This window comes from Pomacea canaliculata, linkage group LG4 (assembly GCF_003073045.1).
Source record: "Pomacea canaliculata isolate SZHN2017 linkage group LG4, ASM307304v1, whole genome shotgun sequence".
In the NCBI taxonomy this organism is placed as follows: domain Eukaryota; kingdom Metazoa; phylum Mollusca; class Gastropoda; order Architaenioglossa; family Ampullariidae; genus Pomacea; species Pomacea canaliculata.
Genome location: NC_037593.1, coordinates 11,729,483 through 11,748,211, shown reverse-complemented (window position 1 = coordinate 11,748,211; position 18,729 = coordinate 11,729,483). Strand labels below are relative to the sequence as shown.

General features: G+C 39.7%; 3 protein-coding genes across 4 annotated transcripts; 2 read left to right on the top strand and 1 right to left on the bottom strand.

The window, feature by feature from the left end:
• The first annotated feature begins 72 nt into the window (after nt 1-72).
• LOC112561206 (alpha-N-acetylgalactosamine-specific lectin-like) lies at nt 73-17,864 on the top strand. Of its 2 annotated transcripts, none has more exons than XM_025233548.1 (5): nt 73-643; nt 14,352-14,424; nt 15,093-15,191; nt 16,356-16,535; nt 17,475-17,864. In XM_025233548.1, exons 1-5 carry the CDS (start codon nt 641-643, stop codon nt 17,720-17,722), a joined length of 603 nt encoding a protein of 200 aa, XP_025089333.1. In that variant the 5' UTR covers nt 73-640; the 3' UTR covers nt 17,723-17,864. The 2 variants fall into 2 exon arrangements, with proteins under 2 accessions (XP_025089333.1, XP_025089332.1); XM_025233547.1 differs by lacking the exon at nt 73-643 and adding an exon at nt 13,878-14,003.
• On the top strand, nt 653-4,593 carry LOC112561215 (neurocan core protein-like). The gene is made up of 4 exons (XM_025233557.1): nt 653-809; nt 2,544-2,615; nt 3,029-3,205; nt 4,187-4,593. The coding sequence occupies exons 2-4, from the start codon at nt 2,573-2,575 to the stop codon at nt 4,438-4,440; spliced, it is 474 nt and encodes a 157-aa protein (XP_025089342.1). The 5' UTR covers nt 653-809; nt 2,544-2,572; the 3' UTR covers nt 4,441-4,593.
• On the bottom strand, nt 6,638-8,840 carry LOC112561216. The gene is made up of 4 exons (XM_025233558.1): nt 8,491-8,840; nt 8,025-8,093; nt 7,621-7,709; nt 6,638-7,088 (listed from the first exon to the last, which is right to left on the bottom strand). Exons 1-3 carry the CDS (start codon nt 8,729-8,731, stop codon nt 7,657-7,659), a joined length of 363 nt encoding a protein of 120 aa, XP_025089343.1. The 5' UTR covers nt 8,732-8,840; the 3' UTR covers nt 6,638-7,088; nt 7,621-7,656.
• Nucleotides 17,865-18,729: the final 865 nt, after the last annotated feature.

Here is an 18,729-nt window from a genome sequence, read left to right as displayed (position 1 = left end):
AACTTTGTTTTCTTTTATGTGCTTGGGAGATGAGGTGTTAGAGCCATTTTCTTGGAGCCAGTTTTCTATTTTCTACTTTATTATTTTTTCATAAATTGTTTACTATGTTTTTATTTACGCAATAATAATGGGCTTCCGTAATGGCAGTCGGATGTGAATGCGATGTTGCACAGACCGACTGTAGTTTGCACAGCATTTACCGCGAATGTCCTGCTCACCAGCTGTACACAAGTACACATCGTGCACGGAGCTGTCCACAAAAATATCTGTGCGCCCTCTGGGGACCCACAGTGTAATCTTAATCGGATGCAAATCATCGGCAAAGTTTCGTGGAAGTTCATTCGTCAGTAGCCATGTCTAATCCTTGCGAACCAAGCAGCTTGGATGGACAGAGCAAGAAGCGGGGCTACTAGTGGTCACATGACATAACAAGGTAGAGATGACAGGGCGTGTTCATGACAGACCACGCCTCTCGTGACGTGGATACCTGTTTGTTACTGGCCGGCCTCCTCTCACAAAATATTTACACCCGATGTCAGGTGGGAGTGTGGACGAGAGTATATATTGCTGATGTTCAGACAGTCCGAGGTCTCTCCTCTACGAACTCCGTGAACACAGCGAGAAGTACAGACGAGTTCAGATGGTAAGAGTTTATACGGGACAACAATATTTATCTCAGTTTTGTACAGCTCTGGGCACTACACTGTAGCGCTGCAATCCTTTTAATCATATCAAAATAGAAAATAAAACTTAACCAAACTGTCGAAAACAAGTGATTGGCAAATGGCAACTAACAGAGTTTACTGTTTGTGAGTATTATTTACAAGTTTTTTTGTACTCTAGTTTTATATTCAACAGATTGTTATTGAAGCCTTACAATTTATCTTCTGCAATGTTAGTGCGATTGCAGGATTTGTTTATGTATTTATTTCACCATTTTTTATTTGTGTATTCAATCGAATGCCATCGTCTGTAAAGTTACTAATTTATTTCAGGCCACCTCACGATCACTTCTTGTGATCTACACAGCACTGACCTTTGTCATGATTGTCACATTGGGCAAGTTTTTTAATATCAAGACATTTTTAAAGTTAAAATTCTTTATTTGTGATAAATCTATTAGCAAAGGATCACTGCTGTTGTTGCCTTGACAAAACTTCGTTTACCTGACAGAATAAATAAAACTCATGTTGAAATATCTGTTATATCAAAACATGTTACACATTTAAACCAAAAGGCTACATTGAAAAGCATTGGAGCTGACAAGTAAAAAAAAAAAAAAATAAGCAGGCAGTGGATCAACGAAGACATTTAGAAATGCAGACTTACTGTTTAAGCTGAATATAAGGCCACAGGCATAAGCGGTGCGAGAGGCACGAACTGGAGGGATGACACAGCTTTTGAGATTACAGTAAGTTTTGTGAACACTTCCTCAAGCATTGATCCTGAAGATGGCTGGCAGAAGCATTAAAGGCAGACCCAGAAACAACAGCAACAATTTTACAGTCCCCTTCTACATAAGATCTGGGAACAAGAGTTACTACCAAGAGACCGGAAAGTAGGCCGCCTAGTCAAGTTACCGAAGACAGGAAACCTCTCTCAGTGCAACAATTGGCATGCTGCTGTCCATCGCCAGTAAAGTTCTATCAAGGATAATTCTAGAGAGACTGAAAAAAGCGCTAGACAAGAGACTGAGACCCGAACAAGCAGGATAGTTCATTCACTGACCACATTGCCACCCTCTGTATCATCATTGAGCAGTCTATTGAGTGGCAGTCCTTCATCTATCTAACTTTTGTAGACTTCGAGAAGGCATTTGACAGTGTAGACAGGGACGTCATCTGGAGGCTGATGATCCACTACGGGATTCTACCTAAGCTCATAAACATCATCCATGGGTTGTACGAAGACTCTACCTGCCAAGTTATTCACAATAGCAAACTCACCAAACCTTTTGTAGTGAAGACCGGCGTAAGACAGGGTTGCATATTATCACCAACAATCTTCTTGATGATCATAGACTGGATTATGTGCAAGACAACCCAAGACAGCAACATCGGTATCCAGTGGACCTTCACCAAACAGCGAGAGGACCTGGACTTTGCAGATGACATTGGTCTCATGTTTCATTGGCAACAACATGCACAAACCAAACTGAGTAAGCTAGCCAAGGAAGCAGAGAAGACTGGCTTAAAGGTCAACACAAAGAAGACCGAAGTGATGAGAATCAACAACAAGCAGGAACTCCCCATCCAACTTCAAGGAGAGAACATCCTCGAAACAGACCACCTCAGGTATCTGAGGAGCATTGTTAGCAAGGACGGTGGAGCGGATGATGATATCAAAAGCCGCATCAACAAAGCCAGGCACTTTCAACAGCCTACGCCCCATCTGGAACTCCCGAGCACTATCCTTCAGCAGTAAGACCCGCATCTTCAACACGATTGCGAAAGCAGTCCTTCGAGGTGTTGTTGCGGCCCTATACTCTTCAGAGGAGCAACAAGGAATAAACTAACTAATCGTTTGTTGTTCTGTTTATTTAGGTGTGACTGAATTGGCCTTGCTTCCAGCAATGGATCGTTTGAATCGTTCTGCGGACGCTAAGGCTCCCTACGGTAAACTAAAGTCACTAAAGTCGAAATAATATATGTTTAAAGATGTTTACATCTATGATGTACGATTACTGATTGTTACTGCACTCGACTGTGGAACAGAAAGTCGTTGACTGGTGTCTGGTGGTACCCATGATCAGATCTCACCTCGCTGTCCACCTCCCAGCAGCTGATTATTAAAGGTCAAGCGGGGGGGATTGTGGGTGGGCTTTGTTAATGATGTTAATCTGAACATTGTTCACACAGTTTAACATTGCTTTGGCTGCAGGTTTTAAACATGTGATCGTCTCGTCACAGGTCATGCCTAGTTGAACAATAAAATAAATACACAGCCCGGTTTATCTAAATGCCGAGGGTCGCTAATGTAAAGGTCAGTTCCTGACACAACATGTTGCGATGTAAACTTGTTTGTGCAGATGGCTGTCCTGTGGAGAGAGGTTACCTGCTTTTGGAATACCGTTGTCTGAAGCTGTACTTTATTAAACGAAACTACTCGGATGCCGTAACGCGCTGTGAAGGTGACAGAGGTCATCTCTTTAACCTCAAGTCACGTGACGATGGCCCGGCCCTGCTGATGCTGATGGAGACGATGGGTAAGTTGGTACACATTGTATTGCTATCTTTAACACTAATAAAGTTTAGCTCGAAGAAATGGTGAATTACTGAATCCAAGATCACAAAAGAAGTTCCGGCGTTTAGTTGTTACAAATTGTCAGGAACTCAGTATTAATTGTTTTCTCAAAAACATGCATGAACTTTCTTGAAACGAGGATGTCGATAGGAAGCGATGAAAGCGTTGTATTTTTAGAGTCAAAGACATTAAATGAAGAAAATAGTATTTTATTAGGAAAAAAATGAATGTCAAATAATTTACGAGGTCTATGGATAGTTTATCTAAAAATTTAGAAGATATTATCATGTATAACTTCCCCAAGGAACAAATACCATGAGTGGGATATTTTTAGTTATGGAATAGGCATGCAGAAATGTCGTTTATGAGCGTATCATAGTATAAAATTCCGTAATACACGACAGTTAGTTCGTGGAGGTGTGCATCAGCAAATGTGACTTAGTGATGTATTAAGTAACATGAAACAACCTTTATCTTTATTGCTTGTCAGCAAAATAACACACACACACACACACACACGCACGCATGCACAACAGAGCTGTCACACATTCAAAAATCGATTTTTCTCTTGCTAAAAATAGTTGAAAAACTAAATAAATGCTATTTAAACAAATATGCGACTATCTTCAAAAATGAATAGAATTCAGTGTAGATCACCTCACCTTTACAACATTTCCTGTCTTGTCCACATGCAGCTTTGTCGACCATCTTTCTTCTTCGTGGTTAAACTTCCATTGTGTGTCATCTCTCGTTTTTCACAAATACAGAGAATTGAAAATAGATTTTTTTTTCATTTTATGAAGCATTCGTAAATTAAATATAATGAGCACTTTGCTTTACAAACCGGTGACCTGTTTGAAAGCAGCAGTAGACATCATTAGATTGTAAGTTAATATTTTCAAAGAACGTTCATTAAAAGAAGGAAATTATTGTTTGTGCACAGGTAAAGATCTCGGGACTATGGGTAAAAGTGTGTGGGTTGGAGCGAATGACATTAAAGTGGCGAAAGTCTTCCGGTGGAGCGACAACACCACGTTGGCGGTAGACTCCGAGCTTTGGGCCGATGGGCAGCCGGACGACATGTACGACGATGTCAAGAATGTAGAGTGTGTCAGAGTCAGCTACATGAACCAAGTCGTCCTCGACGACGTTCCTTGCAGCATGAAGCTGTGGTTTGCTTGTCAGGTAGACATCTGAACGGAGTGAATGACAAATAATGTGCTGTCAACACTGTACATTAGTAATGTTCAGTCAGCTGGTGTCAGTCTCCTGTCCTTACCATGGCACACGGGCGAGGACTGTCCATGCTGATAGTTGACGAAATAAAAAATGTTCGAATCACTCCTCCCACTATTGTGTTCTTATCTCTTGTAATGTAGGAGCTGACGAGCAAGTGAATGTGAGACTGTTGTTAGTAATATCGTGTGTGTCACAGAGATATCAGTTACCGTGGCACAGGTAGATATCGTGTCTTGTACACAAATATAGCACAGGAAATGACAGATGAGACAAATTTGTAGCCAAGTTGAAAATAAACTTATTCATACCACAACTATTGCCTTACTACTACTGCTATAAAGTTTATATGGCTACGGCATGTATAGTTTATATAGTTTTTTCCTTAGTAGATTACACTTATGGTATAGATTGTGCATGATGCCAAATTGACATGTTTTAAACACATACACATATGCACTCACACCCTCACTCACACACATATTCTATTCTCTTCTATCTCTATTGCTATGTACAAATGATAAATAGACAATACCTATCATATGTTTAAAAAGAAAAAAAGGAGAGAGAAAGGGGAAGAAAAGGGAAAAAGGAGAAAGAGAAAGGAAAAGGAAAAAAAAAAATTTCTTATTTGTGAAATACAGGTGGGTGTGACATCATAGATTCAGTCAATGACGGAACCACATATACAGCACTGTAATAATAACTTTTTTCCTGTAAAAGGTATATAAATTTAAGAATTGTGTAAAACTGATGTTATTTTAATTTTTTTTTATGGTGAAATTAGTAGGGATTAGGATGTGTAGTCTCTAGGGAATGTCAGTGGTAATTGTAATAGTTGTATGCTCAATGGCATGGGAAATGTCTGTCTTGTTTAAGACCCACCTTCATTGTTATGTTTATTTTTGTTGATGTAAATCATAATAATAATAAAAAAAGAGAAAAAACAAAAAAATTTATTTAGCGCAAATTCCCACTCCTACAGACCATGGTCTTAGCGCGTACGACAGAAATGAGACATGGACAACATGGACAGAGTACGACGGACGGAAAAATAAACAACAATCCTGACGACGAATAGAAGACAAGTAGAGAAAACACACAAAGTCACCGAGTAACTAGAATTGTCAAAATCGTGATTCTGTAGAGGAAGACAAGTAGGAAAATATCAAAACCAGAAATAGGGGGAGGTGAAAAGGACTAGCATTGTGTGAGCTGTGTTAGAAGTCATGCTCAAGGAAGAGGTGAGTTTTCCTCAGACTGCAGCAACAACATGCAGTCATGTGTTTAACTCTTATGATGTCAAATAATTTCTCACTTATCTCTTAACTCATACAAGATGTCATGTCATCTTTTAGGAGACATATCTGCAAATGCCACGGCTTGCAGCAGCTTTATGTACAACCACAATTACTCAAATCCCATGTAATGCCATGATTAAATAGCCCATGTAATCCGCCAATGTTATTTTTTTGATAAAAATGTTTTTTTGTAGAGAGTCACCATTCTATGATGCCATGGAAAGCAATCAGCCACCTCTAAGGGGACATCTTCTTGGAGACAATGGGTACATGCTAACGGACTGGCTAATGACCCCTGTTTTCATCCCAGAAACTCCAGAAGAGAGAATTTATAATGAACTTCACAGACAGGCACGCTGCACAGTGGAAAGAAGCATTGGTGTTGCAAAGAGGTGGCACTGCTTACATATTGGTTTATGTGTATCTCCAGAGATAGCAAGCGAAATAATCACAGTGTGCTTCATTCTGCACAATCCTGCCAGGTTTGTGAACATTCTTTTTGTTGAATATTGTGGTATAGCGGACACAATCTGTACATCATTTTTATAAGGGGGATGGATGAGATGTTCTATTAACTTACAATTTGCTTTTGACATTTTGTTCAGGTTTCTAGCTCTGCCAGACCCAGATGATGAAGATGATACTGGTGCAGATAAAAAACCATGGTGCAGATGAAAACCTTGTAGAGAGGAGATACAATATGCAAGCACAGGAGAGAGCAAGAGTTGTTGCTGGGAAAGTTGCCCGCAGTATTAGCTGATTGCATTTCTTGCACACCAATAAAGAAAACAAGGTAAGGGTGATCCAGAATATAACACATACTATCAAGGCACAGAGAAGAAAAACCATTAAGAAACTTTGTTGCTTATGACATCTTTTATTTCTAGAAGAGATAAAAAAAAAACAAATATACAACACTTAAACAATAGATTAACAGATGCACATTCTAAGATCAAGGACATAATTAAAAAAAATTTAACTGCATACACATCCACTCTAACATACAAAAATGCATACACTGGCAGTACTGCAAGTTTAATTACCATTCATCTTTCTGTAGGTTGCTTTTTATTAGCTTCCAGCAGCCTGACTTTCAGTTTGAGTTTTTTCATTTGTAGTCCTATTTTTTGTTGGCGTAGTGTGGACTCTGCTGTTTGTTCTTTCAAATATTTTATTGCGAGTTGTTGCTCTTCATCCCCTTTGCTGGCTCTTTTTTCTTTTTTTCCATTTTAAAGGTTTCCTGGTTGTCCATGGACAGTGGTGCTGATTGGTAGAAGTTTGCCAGCGATGTGGAGGGACTTGAAAACTCTGGGGCAGAGCAAAAAGAATTATGTACTAAATGATGGTTGCAAGAGTGGCAATTAGATTTCTGCATGTACATCAATAAGATTCTAAAGAAAAGTGATGTTATCTACAAACTGAGCGGCACGGTGGCACAACGGTTAGCGCCTGTCACCAATACAGTGAAGGTTTGCTGCCCAGAGTTCGTTTCTCATCTCGGGCACGCTGTTCTTTCTCTGCATGTGGCATCTGTTTACAGGGCTGGCTGCTTGCCGTAATATAGCCTCAGTTGCTGGCACGGCGTAAAAACACCAATGCCCCCCCCCCCCCCTTATCTACAAACTGATTTAGTGTAACATGGCAAAAAATTATCAGTCTTGCAAGAATAGACTGCAAATATCATATAGATGTGTATATATATATTTGTGTGTGGATGCAATTATAGACTACAAATGTGTACCTAAGAAAATTGGATGTGACTATTGATTTTCCTGCAAATCATATAAGTTGACAAGAATAACAAAGCATTCAATATTTTACTTAAAATAAAAATAATTACCATTTTCTTTTTTGCAAGTCTTGACCAAGCTGTTGTCTAAGCAGATTCTGTTGTCAGGGGTCTTGAACTTTGAATTATTTCCTCAGTCACTGCAAAATCCAAGCAATATTTTGAAATTATGCAAATTCACATACTGCACCATTAGCATTGTCTTTCCCTTTCACACTTTTATCTCTTCTTGTAGACTGTAAATTATTCACATTTCACTTTGCTTTTGTTTTAAAATATGTGACTTAAAATTATGACTGTTTGAGTGTAAAATAAATTTCACTATGTAAATTTTAAGGTATTGTCTATTATTTGTTGAGCTGGCAGCATTGCGTACAAACTTCACAACACAGCATTCGGCACACAAACTTCACGGTAGAGCCACCATGAAACATGAATTCCTTCAGCCTGCTTACCTCCTTCACTTCCTGAGCCTGAAGGCTGGGTTACATCTAGTCCAGCCACAAATGAATCTGTACCATTAACTGGAAAAAAAAAGTTTTAAAAATTGTACTTGATTTGATTATTCATCAATAAGCATACAGCTGATGTATAGACAATAAATGAGAACGAAATAATGGTTTCATTTGAGGCAGTTACACGAACCCATTTCACCCTATGGTGCTGTGTCACCACTTACCAAGAATGTAGAGCGTGTATGATTAAAAAATATGAGTGATTTAAACATCCAATGCATAGCATATTTTTCACTGCTCCCTTCCCTATATCCAGTTGATTTGCAAACGTAATAACATTTTCTATGATAAATTCATAAAAAATAAAAATAAGTACCCAGTCCCTAAGTATCCTATAAACATAACGACAATTATTCTGTCATTTACTTTTATTTATAATTTTATTGCCAGTTAGTGTGTCACTTACCTGCAATACCATTGATCAGACTAGTGCTATTGCCAAGGATCGCAACAACAGTCTCTTCGTATTCAGGTGGTCGACATTCACTAGCTTCTTTCAGGAGACCCCATTTGTCTTTTATGTCTGGGACCGTCCGAACGGCCACTCCACATGCCGACACCTTGGACGCGATGTTTTTCCAAATTTCTTGTCTGTTTCGCAACGTCACTTTATAGTAGAAAGAGCAAGAAAGATTTTCACTTTCCATAGATATCTCCTCTAACAAAATGTTTTACTTCCATTTCACTGAAATTGGCTTTTCGTATACGTTTCGTTTCCATTTCTCTGCATCTAGGACACGGTCGGGGAGGAAAAGGAAGCACACTACTTTCAAAGCAAAGACATGCGCAGTAACGCATGAAAATCGGGCCTAACCGGAAGCTATTTATAGAACTGACATAACCCAGCCGAAAGCTAGTGGAGCTCTATCGAAGTGTCTCTGCATACCAGCTTGATGGGGAGACTATCGCTGCGATATCTTTCGGACCGAAAGGCTCTATCGCAACGATTAAAAAAAATAAAAATTAAATTTTAATGACTTAACATTTAAAGAGCCTAACGGTTTTTCGGCTAATATTTATTTACACGCTGACTGTAGGTGTTAACATTTGATCGCCTCTTCACGGGTTACGCCTACTTATCACTTTTAACAGTTTTTCTTCGTATTTCTGCATTATATACAACCATATAGTGCCAAACAAACATATTTTTTAAATTAGAATATACATTAGAATTAAAATATTACTATTTTATTGTCATTTTCTATTGTTGGAGTGCAAATCCATGACGAATTGAGAAACCGGTAAGCGTTACAAACATGGACTTTGATCAACTACAACTTTGCCTACTTTTAGATATAACAAAATACCTAATTAGTTGAATTATTCTCTCTCCCCCCCCCCCAACTACCCAGCTTTTTAAGGGAAGTAATCTATAGTCGAACAACTGAAAGCACCTGGAGTTACTTCCCTTATATGTTCATTGATTTACGCACAGCGCGATGTGTTTATGTTGACAAGAGTGGTTGCATCTCCAGCAATTTCAATAGCAGCATGAACATGCAAATTTACACTAGCTATAACAGATGCTGTACTGAGCTTTCGAAGCCGTTAAGGAAGACAGAAAAGATAGCATCTAAAAATTTATGGATGTGTGTCAAAGATAAGGTCTTTAAGTTATCTTGTTATTTTTGTCAAAAGTAAAGAGTTTAGATTTGCATCTATCTTTTGAATCGACCTCCCACCTTATCGTAGTGGTCTGCACGAAATTAAAAAAAAACTATTTTATCCTTTTTAGTACATTTCAAATAAAAGTGCTTTTTAATTTACTTATTTTATTTTAAACCTTTCAGTCTTTTTATTTTCATGTACTTTTTTTTTCAATTTATTTTTTGCTGCCGATCTTTATCATCGCGTTCTTCCAATCGTACACGCTTCTCGGCTACAGTCTCAGAGATAATTATTCATTTTTTAGCACATTTCTTGCTTGAATGAATGCAAGTGGCTGAGTGAGTGGTGTTGTAAAGCTTAACAAAATATTCCATTGCACCGTTACAGTCCATTACCACGTGACCACCATGCTTGGTGAGGTCTGTAGACTGAACAATCTTGCCTCTGCTGTTGTAATATTACAATATTTTTGTTGATAAATGATTCACATTTTGTGGAGGGGGGGGGCGCAGCATGTTGGAAAAATAGAAATTAATCTTTACTTGGTTAGTATTGCGCCGGCCATGTACATGACTAAGGAAACATGAATCAAGGACTAGTCCCTGACACTCAGTAATGCGACTAACGCAGACAGCATATTGCATGGGCTTGCACAGTTCCTCTTGTCCCATTGGTGAATGTGATCAATTTTCTTATATTTGCATACTGTATTTATGTCTAGCATTAGAACTGTAAGAATTAAAGTAGACAGCACATCCCCATTTCATTTTGACGATGTTCTTTTTTTGAGTAAAGTAAGTTTTTCAGATACGCTGCATTTTCTTTCGCCTCTTTGTCTGTCGAGAAGGATCGATGATTTATAGAAAAAATACTGTTAGCATCGATTTTCTTTCAATGATTAGGGAAAAAAAAACTAGACTTCAAAACATAAACTAATGATAATTTTATGATATCCCTTTTCTGCCTGGGCAGTAATCTAAGTATTTTGTAACTAGGGTGTTTCTTCTTTATTAGGATCACTAGATGACTTTGTGTAAACTTTAGGAGTTAGGGCCCGTGTGGTTTGGAAACCAATCAACCGAATATGCTAAACTAAAAGGAAAACTAAAAATCGCGAGAGCGGATCTCAACACAGCGCATGCGCGTTGCATGTATTCTGTTCGCGTGTAATGTGGTGGTCTCTCTGTTTCTCTGTCATTGAACGATGAAAGAGGAGAACTGCGACAGATGTCGGTAATTGCAATCGCCACTTATGTTTTGCTGGCTCATTTGTGCCGTTGAAATTAGTCACTCTTTTGAGTAGTTGATAACTGGCGTGCCAGTCTCCGTAACAACACCCCTCCCCCACGTGGTACTGCCATTTCTAAAACACGTTCTCGTATCCAGTAGGCCCCGTTATGACCAAAGTAAAACAATGATTCCATTTTGAATTTACTTGAACTGTAAACTAGATTCAACAACACTTCAGTTTATTATACATGTTTCACTCTTTCAATCAAAACACGAACTTATATCCCCTGGACAGCCGGACGTCGATCTTTTTCAATTAACTGCTAGAACGAGGCTCCATACCAACAGGCTTCCGGTTTATTCACATTTCAGATTAACTACTAAAACGAGGCATTAAACGACATAGCTTCCGTTTATTCACATTCTTTGTTACGGCTCGCCGAGACTAACAGCGGATCACTTCGCAAGAGGCCAAGAGTGAGTCTCGGCATAAATACACGTCCAGGCAGAGAGAAAACACTGAGCTCATGCTTGAGTGCCCTCCCTTACCAGCATCACACTATACCACATGACCACAGTAGGAAAGAATATTTTGAGTTGGGATGAGTTATCATGGTCCCACCGGCGTCCTCTAGGAACCCCTCTACCCCATCAAAAACATTTTCTTTCTGAAAAGATGGTGATCATCGACATCCTCGATCAACAAACACATAGAATCAACTGGAGAATATCACTGCCGAACGAGAGAACCAGATGATCAACCTTATAAGAAGTCTCATCAACAGTTCGCACGTTTTTTTCTCCTACCTATAAACATGCACACCTATGTTAACTCCGGTGGTTGTCAGCTGACGCTGTTCTGCACATCAGGTGCATTTCTCGTGGTCTGTAAATAGCATGTAACCTGAAACACGGATTGAGCATCCCTTGCCCAACATACCAGGAACTAAACTCAAACACAATCCGGGAATCCACTCTACGCCATGACCTGCCCGAACTCTGGCTAAATGAGTTTTGATCGGGGCAACCTCACACCAGGGACAGCCACAGCACCTCCATCCCCACTTCCAGCTCCCTTTGTTATACCTGAGCACAAGATCCCAGCTAGACAGCACTTAATTCTACAACTAAAATATTATTTACATGTTTAAGTTTTCTTTTTACCTCATTTAGCAAACTTTTATACAAAAAAGACTACTCTGCCTTTTTCTTTAGTTTAGTGTCCTTTGCAACTGTTTGCCCAATGAAGCTAAGTTGCATGCTGTGTATTTATACATAGTTCTAAACAAATTTATTCTGATATATTGTTAGGTTAGTTAAGCATCAAGCTTATCTTTCTTTGACAACTAATCACTACATTTACAGAAATTGTCTTTGCTCTTTTGTTTGGAACGTGTTTATTGATATTCCAATACGAAAAAGACCACAGTGCAGCAGTTGGCGTGGGATTTCACTGTTGCTCATTCCCAGCAATTTGCTGACCAGAATTATTTTGGAGAGACTAAAGAATCCCCTCGAGAAGATACTGAGGCAGGAACAGGCAGGCTTTCGGTAGGGAAAATCATCCACAGACCCAATCGCTACACTACGAAATATTATTGAGCAGTCTATCGAATGGCAGTCACCACTATATATAACTTTTGTGGATTTTGAGAATGCCTTTGACTCAGTAGACAGGGAAACCATCTGAAACTTATGCAGCACTACGGATTTCCACCAAAGTTCATTGCCATCATCCAACAGATGTATGAGGATTCGACATGCCTGGTGATACACAAAGGAAAGCTGACTGACCCCTTCTCAGTGAGGACTGGAGTGAGGCAAGGTTGTATACTCTCACCGACAATTTTCCTGATCATAATAGACTGGATCATGAGAAGAACAACCTCTAACAGCAACACAGGAGTTCAGTGGACCTTCGTCAGGCAACTTGAGGACCTCGACTTTGCGGATGACATCAGCCTGCTGTCCTACCAGCAGCAACACGCACAGACAAAGCTCACTTGGCTCGCAGAAGAAGCAGCGATGACTGGCCTGACCATCAACATAAAGAAGACGAAGGAGATGCGGGTAAACAACAAGCAAGAAGCCCCCCCTACAACTACACGGGGAATGTATTAGTCTGACCGTTTCACCTACCTTGGCAGCATAGTTAGCAAAGATGGAGGTGCAGATGAAGATGTAAGAAGTCGAATAAACAAGGCCAGGCTTGCATCCCACACCCTACGACCTATCTGGAACTCCAAGGCTTTATCTTCACACACCAAGATCCGCATCTTTAACACAAATGTAAAGTCAGTCCTTCTGTATGGATCTGAGACATGGTGAGTGACAGATGACATCACTAACAAGATTCAGACATTCGTCAACAGATGTCTGCGCCACATGCTCAACATCAGATGGCCTGAGAAGATCTCCAATACAGACCTGTGGCAGAGAACCAACCAAAAACCTGCCAGCCAAGACATCAGGAAGCGGAAGTTGGGCTGGACTGGTCACACCTCACGAAAGCCAACCGACAATTTAACAAGACAAGTTCTGGGCTGGAACCCACAGGGGAGGCACAGGGTTCGAAGACTCAGATATACGTGGAGGAAATCAGTCCACAGAGAGGTGGAGACAGCTGGCATGACATGGTCCCAACTGGAAAGGGACGCCCAGAATCGGGTCCGATAGCGGGGTGGGGTTGGAGCCCTGTGCTCCACTGGGGGCGAAAAGGAATAAGAAGAAGAATACGAAAAAGACAAGAAACTCTGTACTTAAATTATTTTTGGTAAATGCTGTCTATCTCTCTTATTACGTTTTGTGTAACGTTTTGCTATACTCGTTGAACTGTGTTCAAGATGCAAACAACACAATAGAATATTGATGACAGGGCGTGTTCATGTCAGACCACGCCTCTCGTGACGTGGATACCTGTTGTTACTGGCCGGCCTCCTCTCACAAAATATTTACACCCGATGCCAGGTGGGAGTGTGGACGAGAGTATATATTGCTGATGCCGCCCTGTGTTCAGACAGTCCGAGGTCTCTACTCTACGAACCACGTGAACACAGCGAGAAGTACTGACGTGTTCAGATGGTAAGAGTTTATGTGGATAACACTGTTTATTGAAATTTTGCATAAATCTAGGCACCATACTGTGGAGCTGCTATCCTTTTAAGAATATTAAAATAAAACTGAACACAACCATTGCAATTAAGTAATTGACAAACATAGCATCTAGCAGGTTTACTTTTTATGATTATAATATACAAGTTCTTTTTGTTTTCGATTCATGTTGTGTATTCAACAAATTTTCACCAGAGCCTAATATTTTATCCCATGTTAATGCTTGTAAAGAATGAGTTTATTTTTCTACTTCGCGACTTCCTTATTGGTTTACTCGATCGAATGCCATCGTCTGTGGTTTTTACAAATTTGTTTCAGGCCACCTCACGATCACCGCGTTTCACCTTCATAACACGAGTAGCTCTGACCTTTGTGGTGATTGTCATCTTGGGCAAGTTTTTTCTCTTTTTATAGTTAAAAAACTTCATTTGTTTATTAGTTTATTAGTTCATTGCTGTTGTTCCTTGGCAATATTACAATTACCTTTACAGAATTAAAAAAAACCTCCTTTCAAAGTATATGTTATAAATACGTGTTACATAAAATAACTGTAATCAGCAAATAAGGGATCAAAGGATGAAAGTTCCATTTTTTGCACATTAATTAAAAATCCTGTGGCCAGGAATAGTCAGGAGATGGTCGTCAGACGGGGAGTATAGTTGTCTGGGCTGGACGTTAGCGAAGAAAAATAGCAGAGAAATAGAAGCAAACAAAGAAATGAAAACACAGCATGGACAGTTTGTAAGGATGCCAGGCTTTCGTTTTATCATCGTTAAGTTTAAGATGTTTTTCTAAACTTCCAGTGCTTTATGTCGCTAATAAAGACTTCTATGGCGCTAGTAGCAGAGCGAGATTCAGCCGCTGGAGTGGAGCAGTACAGTTGTGTGTCACAAGTACACCTCCGAGGGCCGAGAGGCACGAACTGGAGGAACGATTCTGAGATTAAAGTTTTGTGAACACTTCTTCAAACGTCGATTCAACAGCATAGATACAGTTATATACCCTCAGAGACCGATACCTGTTGTAGGTGACTAATCGTTTATTGTTCTTTTCATTCAGGTGCCACTTGTCAGAAGTTGAACCCAGACGAGGCGACTACAAACGGAAAAAGCGAAGTCGGTCGTTTGAGTCGTTCAGCTATATGTCCGTGCTGCTACGGTAAAACTGAATAATTAGTGACTAAGGTAGCAATAATATATATATATCTTTATGATAAGCGATAACTGATGGTTATTTCACTTGACAGCACTCCGCTGGTCGCCCTTCATCAGAAACTCTCTTCCTCGCCTCACTGCCCATCACCCAGCAGCTAATATTTATAACATGTAGCAGGGTACGTCGTTCGTCAATCGACACTGGACTACGGCATGGTCCACAATGGTCCACAATGGTCCGAAATCGTCTACAGTGTCAGAACAGTTCAACGTATTAGTGAAATAGGCGCACAATACTGTACAGTCAAAAATAAATAATGGCAAAACGAAGAAAAGCAGACAGAAGCCGTTAGTGGAAGATGTCTGTTGTAAATAATGACACAGCACTAACAGTGAAGAACAATCCACCATAAAGGTGAACGGTGCACCAAACATCAGAGATTAGTATGAGAAAGCAAACCTCGCCGTACATCCACAGATGAGACAAACGACAGACAGCTGGTGCCCTCCAGACAGTTGGGCGAAGGGACTCGTTACCTTTATATGTTTAAAAGAAATGTGTTTTCTCATGAAGTACATTTTGACAAATTACAAAATATGGAAAGGTTCATAAGAGACCATAAGTCCTTCGTCAAGCTTTACTGTGATTCTCGTATGTCCAGATGTCATGACTATTCGTTGCGTTGCTTTTTCAACTCTCAGAGGTGTACTTCACGACTACAGCAACCGTCAGAATTTAAACTTAACTGGTTCATTTTTCTGATATACCAGGAAAAGAATGATAATAACATTTATTAGCACATCTTAGCCTAATTCTGGACAAGTCATGTCATCATCGTTGAGTCCCTGCTGTCCCTGTCGGTGTTGATGCACAGTTTAGCGAGTGACATCTCGTGGCTACACAACTCATCTAAAAGCGGTCCAAGTACCAAATGCTACAGTGCTGTTATAGCCATCATCCAGCCTTACTCACAACAGATACAACATCAACCTGTCTCTGTCTATTCTCCTCGTAGTGCCAATCCTTGTTACGTGTCGCACGGAGATCATTCAACATGCAGACAAAGACTGACAGTGACTACACCAGTACACACTACTTACACTTACAATGTCGAGGGTCGCTAATGTAAAGGTCAGTTCCTGTTGCGATGTAAACTTGTTTGTGCAGGTGGCTGTCCTGTAGAGAGAGGTTACGTGCTTTATAACAATCATTGTCTGAAGCTGTACTCTGTCAAGCGAGACTACCAGACTGCCAGGGCACGCTGTCAAACTGATGGAGCTCATCTCTTGGACTTCAAGTCACGTGAGCAGGATGGCCCGGCTTTGCTGTATTTGTTGGACACGATGGGTAAGTTGATACAAATAAAGTTATCTCAGCTGGTTTGAGAGGTCTGTGGGTCGTCTTTCTAAAAATTGAGAATTTGTTATCGTGTATAACTTTCCCAATGGACAAATGAAAAACTACATCTCGAGTATTAAAGTTCTGTTTGAGGAGAGGGCACGCAGAAAATGTCGTTGATTGACGTGTCATAATATAAAATGACCTTACACCCGGCATTTTGTTTGTGGAGTTGCGCATCAGCAAAAGTGAATGAGTACTGTATTAAGATAGTCTCAAGCTGAGGAACATAAAGCAGTTTTTCTCTTTATTGCTTGTCTGGTACATTAGTTACTATTTTAAGCTGTCAAAATGTTTATTATTATCAATGCAAAATTGATCTGAATTACCTTGGCTAATATGTCATGTGGCTGGTGGATTTGCTCGTAAAAACGCGTGTTATTGTAGTTTTTGTTCTCAATAAAAAAACAAGAAGCATTAATATTCGATCAAGTTCCGATCCAAGCAAGTTATGGTATATATATATATATTTGAATAACCTGCTTTAATCTCTCTATGTATCTGTCTCTCACACACATTCACACTCACGCAGAGTAGTCTCCTGCAAAATAGTTGATGAACTAAATGAATATGTGGTTACCTAAATAGGAATGTGTACAATTCAGGATTTCCATCACCGCACCCTTACATGTCCTTTCTTGACCACATACAGCTTTGTTGTACTTTTAGCTTATCTCTTAATGGTTAAGCTTTTAGTTTGTCTTATCTCTCGAATGCAGAGCATTGAAACTGGATTTTATTTACTGTTTGAAGCATTCGTTCATTAAATATGCATTAGTATGGAGCATTTTGCTTTTCCAACCGGTGACCTAGTTAAAAGCAGGAGTAGACTTCATTAGATTGTTATGTAGACCTTTATTGTAAAAGGAAATAATTTGTTGTGCTCAGGTCATGTGCTCCAAGGTATAACTGCAGGTTTGTGGGTTGGGGCGAATGACATTAAAGTTGAGGGACGCTTCTTTTGGAGCGACGGCACCATTTTGACCAAAGATAACGGACTTTGGGAAAGCGGGCAACCGGACGACTGGCAAAACGAGGACTGTGTCGAAGTATTGTTCCGGAACACTGTTCTGCTCAACGACTTTACCTGCACGTCGAAGCTGGGGTTTGTTTGTCAGATAGACATGAAGAAGTGAATGACAAATAATGTGCTGTCAACACTGTTCGTTAGTAATGGTCATTCAGCTGGTCTCAATCTCCTTCGCTCTTACCATGGCACACGGGAGAGGACTGGTCATGCTGATAAATAAAGTAATATTAAAATCACTCCTCCCACCATTGTGTTGTTTTCCATGGTAATGTAAGACCTGACAAGCCAGTGAATATGTTATAGTACTATTGTCACAGAGATATCAGTGTGGCTTGTAGTCAGTGGTCTCTCTCTCACTCACAGTACAGTAGCTGTCGTATCTTGGGCACAAATATTGCACACAAAATTTCAGACAAAATTTGTAACCACCTGATGAATTTATAATAATAATAAATGCAAAATTTGTAAAGCGCATACTCACACTCCTAAGAAGTATGTTCTTAGCGCTTAAAGGGATTCTAAAGGCAAAATCAAACTGCTTAGAATCGCGTAAAGAGTAGGATAAATTTGAATCTCGTCTATTTATATGTGTGTTCAAGTGGAAAACGTTGAAGGTTTTTAGCAGAATGTTGTGGTTAAAGGGATACTCAAGGCTTGTGATAAGGATCTGGCGACGGTCAAACGTTTCAAAAATATACTTAGTTACAATTACAGAGCACGAGAGCAATACAGGAGAAATAAAGGATTCGTTTTTCATTTCATTACCACTTATTAGCACTCTTTCGGTTGCTGATGTTTATAAAAATCGAAAAAATCCAGTGAAATCGACCCTTGTGTCCTTCCTTCTGGGAGTTAAACAATAAAAATTAAAATAAAGGGTTATAGAATAATTTTTATGGTTTAACAATAACAATAACAAACGACTTTATTAATCCCAACGGGTAATTTAGATGGAAGCTGTGCCCTGTTTCCAAAATATATGTATATGAAAAAAAAAAAAGCCAAAACACACACACACACACACACACACACACACACACACACACACACACACACACACACACACACACACACACACACACATGCACACCTACCCATCACACACACACACAC

Excerpts from the sequence above, each read along its gene's own strand:
- LOC112561206 (XM_025233548.1), top strand. Across the intron at positions 14,425-15,092 it reads TGTGGTGATTGTCATCTTGG|GTGCCACTTGTCAGAAGTTG; the intron begins GCAAGTTTTTTC and ends CTTTTCATTCAG. Across the intron at positions 16,536-17,474 it reads GTATTTGTTGGACACGATGG|GTCATGTGCTCCAAGGTATA; the intron begins GTAAGTTGATAC and ends TGTTGTGCTCAG.
- LOC112561215 (XM_025233557.1), top strand. The coding sequence starts at position 2,573 with ATGGATCGTTTGAATCGTTCTGCGGACGCTAAGGCTCCCTACG. Across the intron at positions 2,616-3,028 it reads GGACGCTAAGGCTCCCTACG|ATGGCTGTCCTGTGGAGAGA; the intron begins GTAAACTAAAGT and ends TTGTTTGTGCAG. Across the intron at positions 3,206-4,186 it reads GATGCTGATGGAGACGATGG|GTAAAGATCTCGGGACTATG; the intron begins GTAAGTTGGTAC and ends GTTTGTGCACAG.
- LOC112561216 (XM_025233558.1), bottom strand. The coding sequence starts at position 8,731 with ATGGAAAGTGAAAATCTTTCTTGCTCTTTCTACTATAAAGTGACGTTG. Across the intron at positions 8,094-8,490 it reads TCTGATCAATGGTATTGCAG|TTAATGGTACAGATTCATTT; the intron begins GTAAGTGACACA and ends TTTTTTTTCCAG. Across the intron at positions 7,710-8,024 it reads AGGCTCAGGAAGTGAAGGAG|TGACTGAGGAAATAATTCAA; the intron begins GTAAGCAGGCTG and ends TGGATTTTGCAG.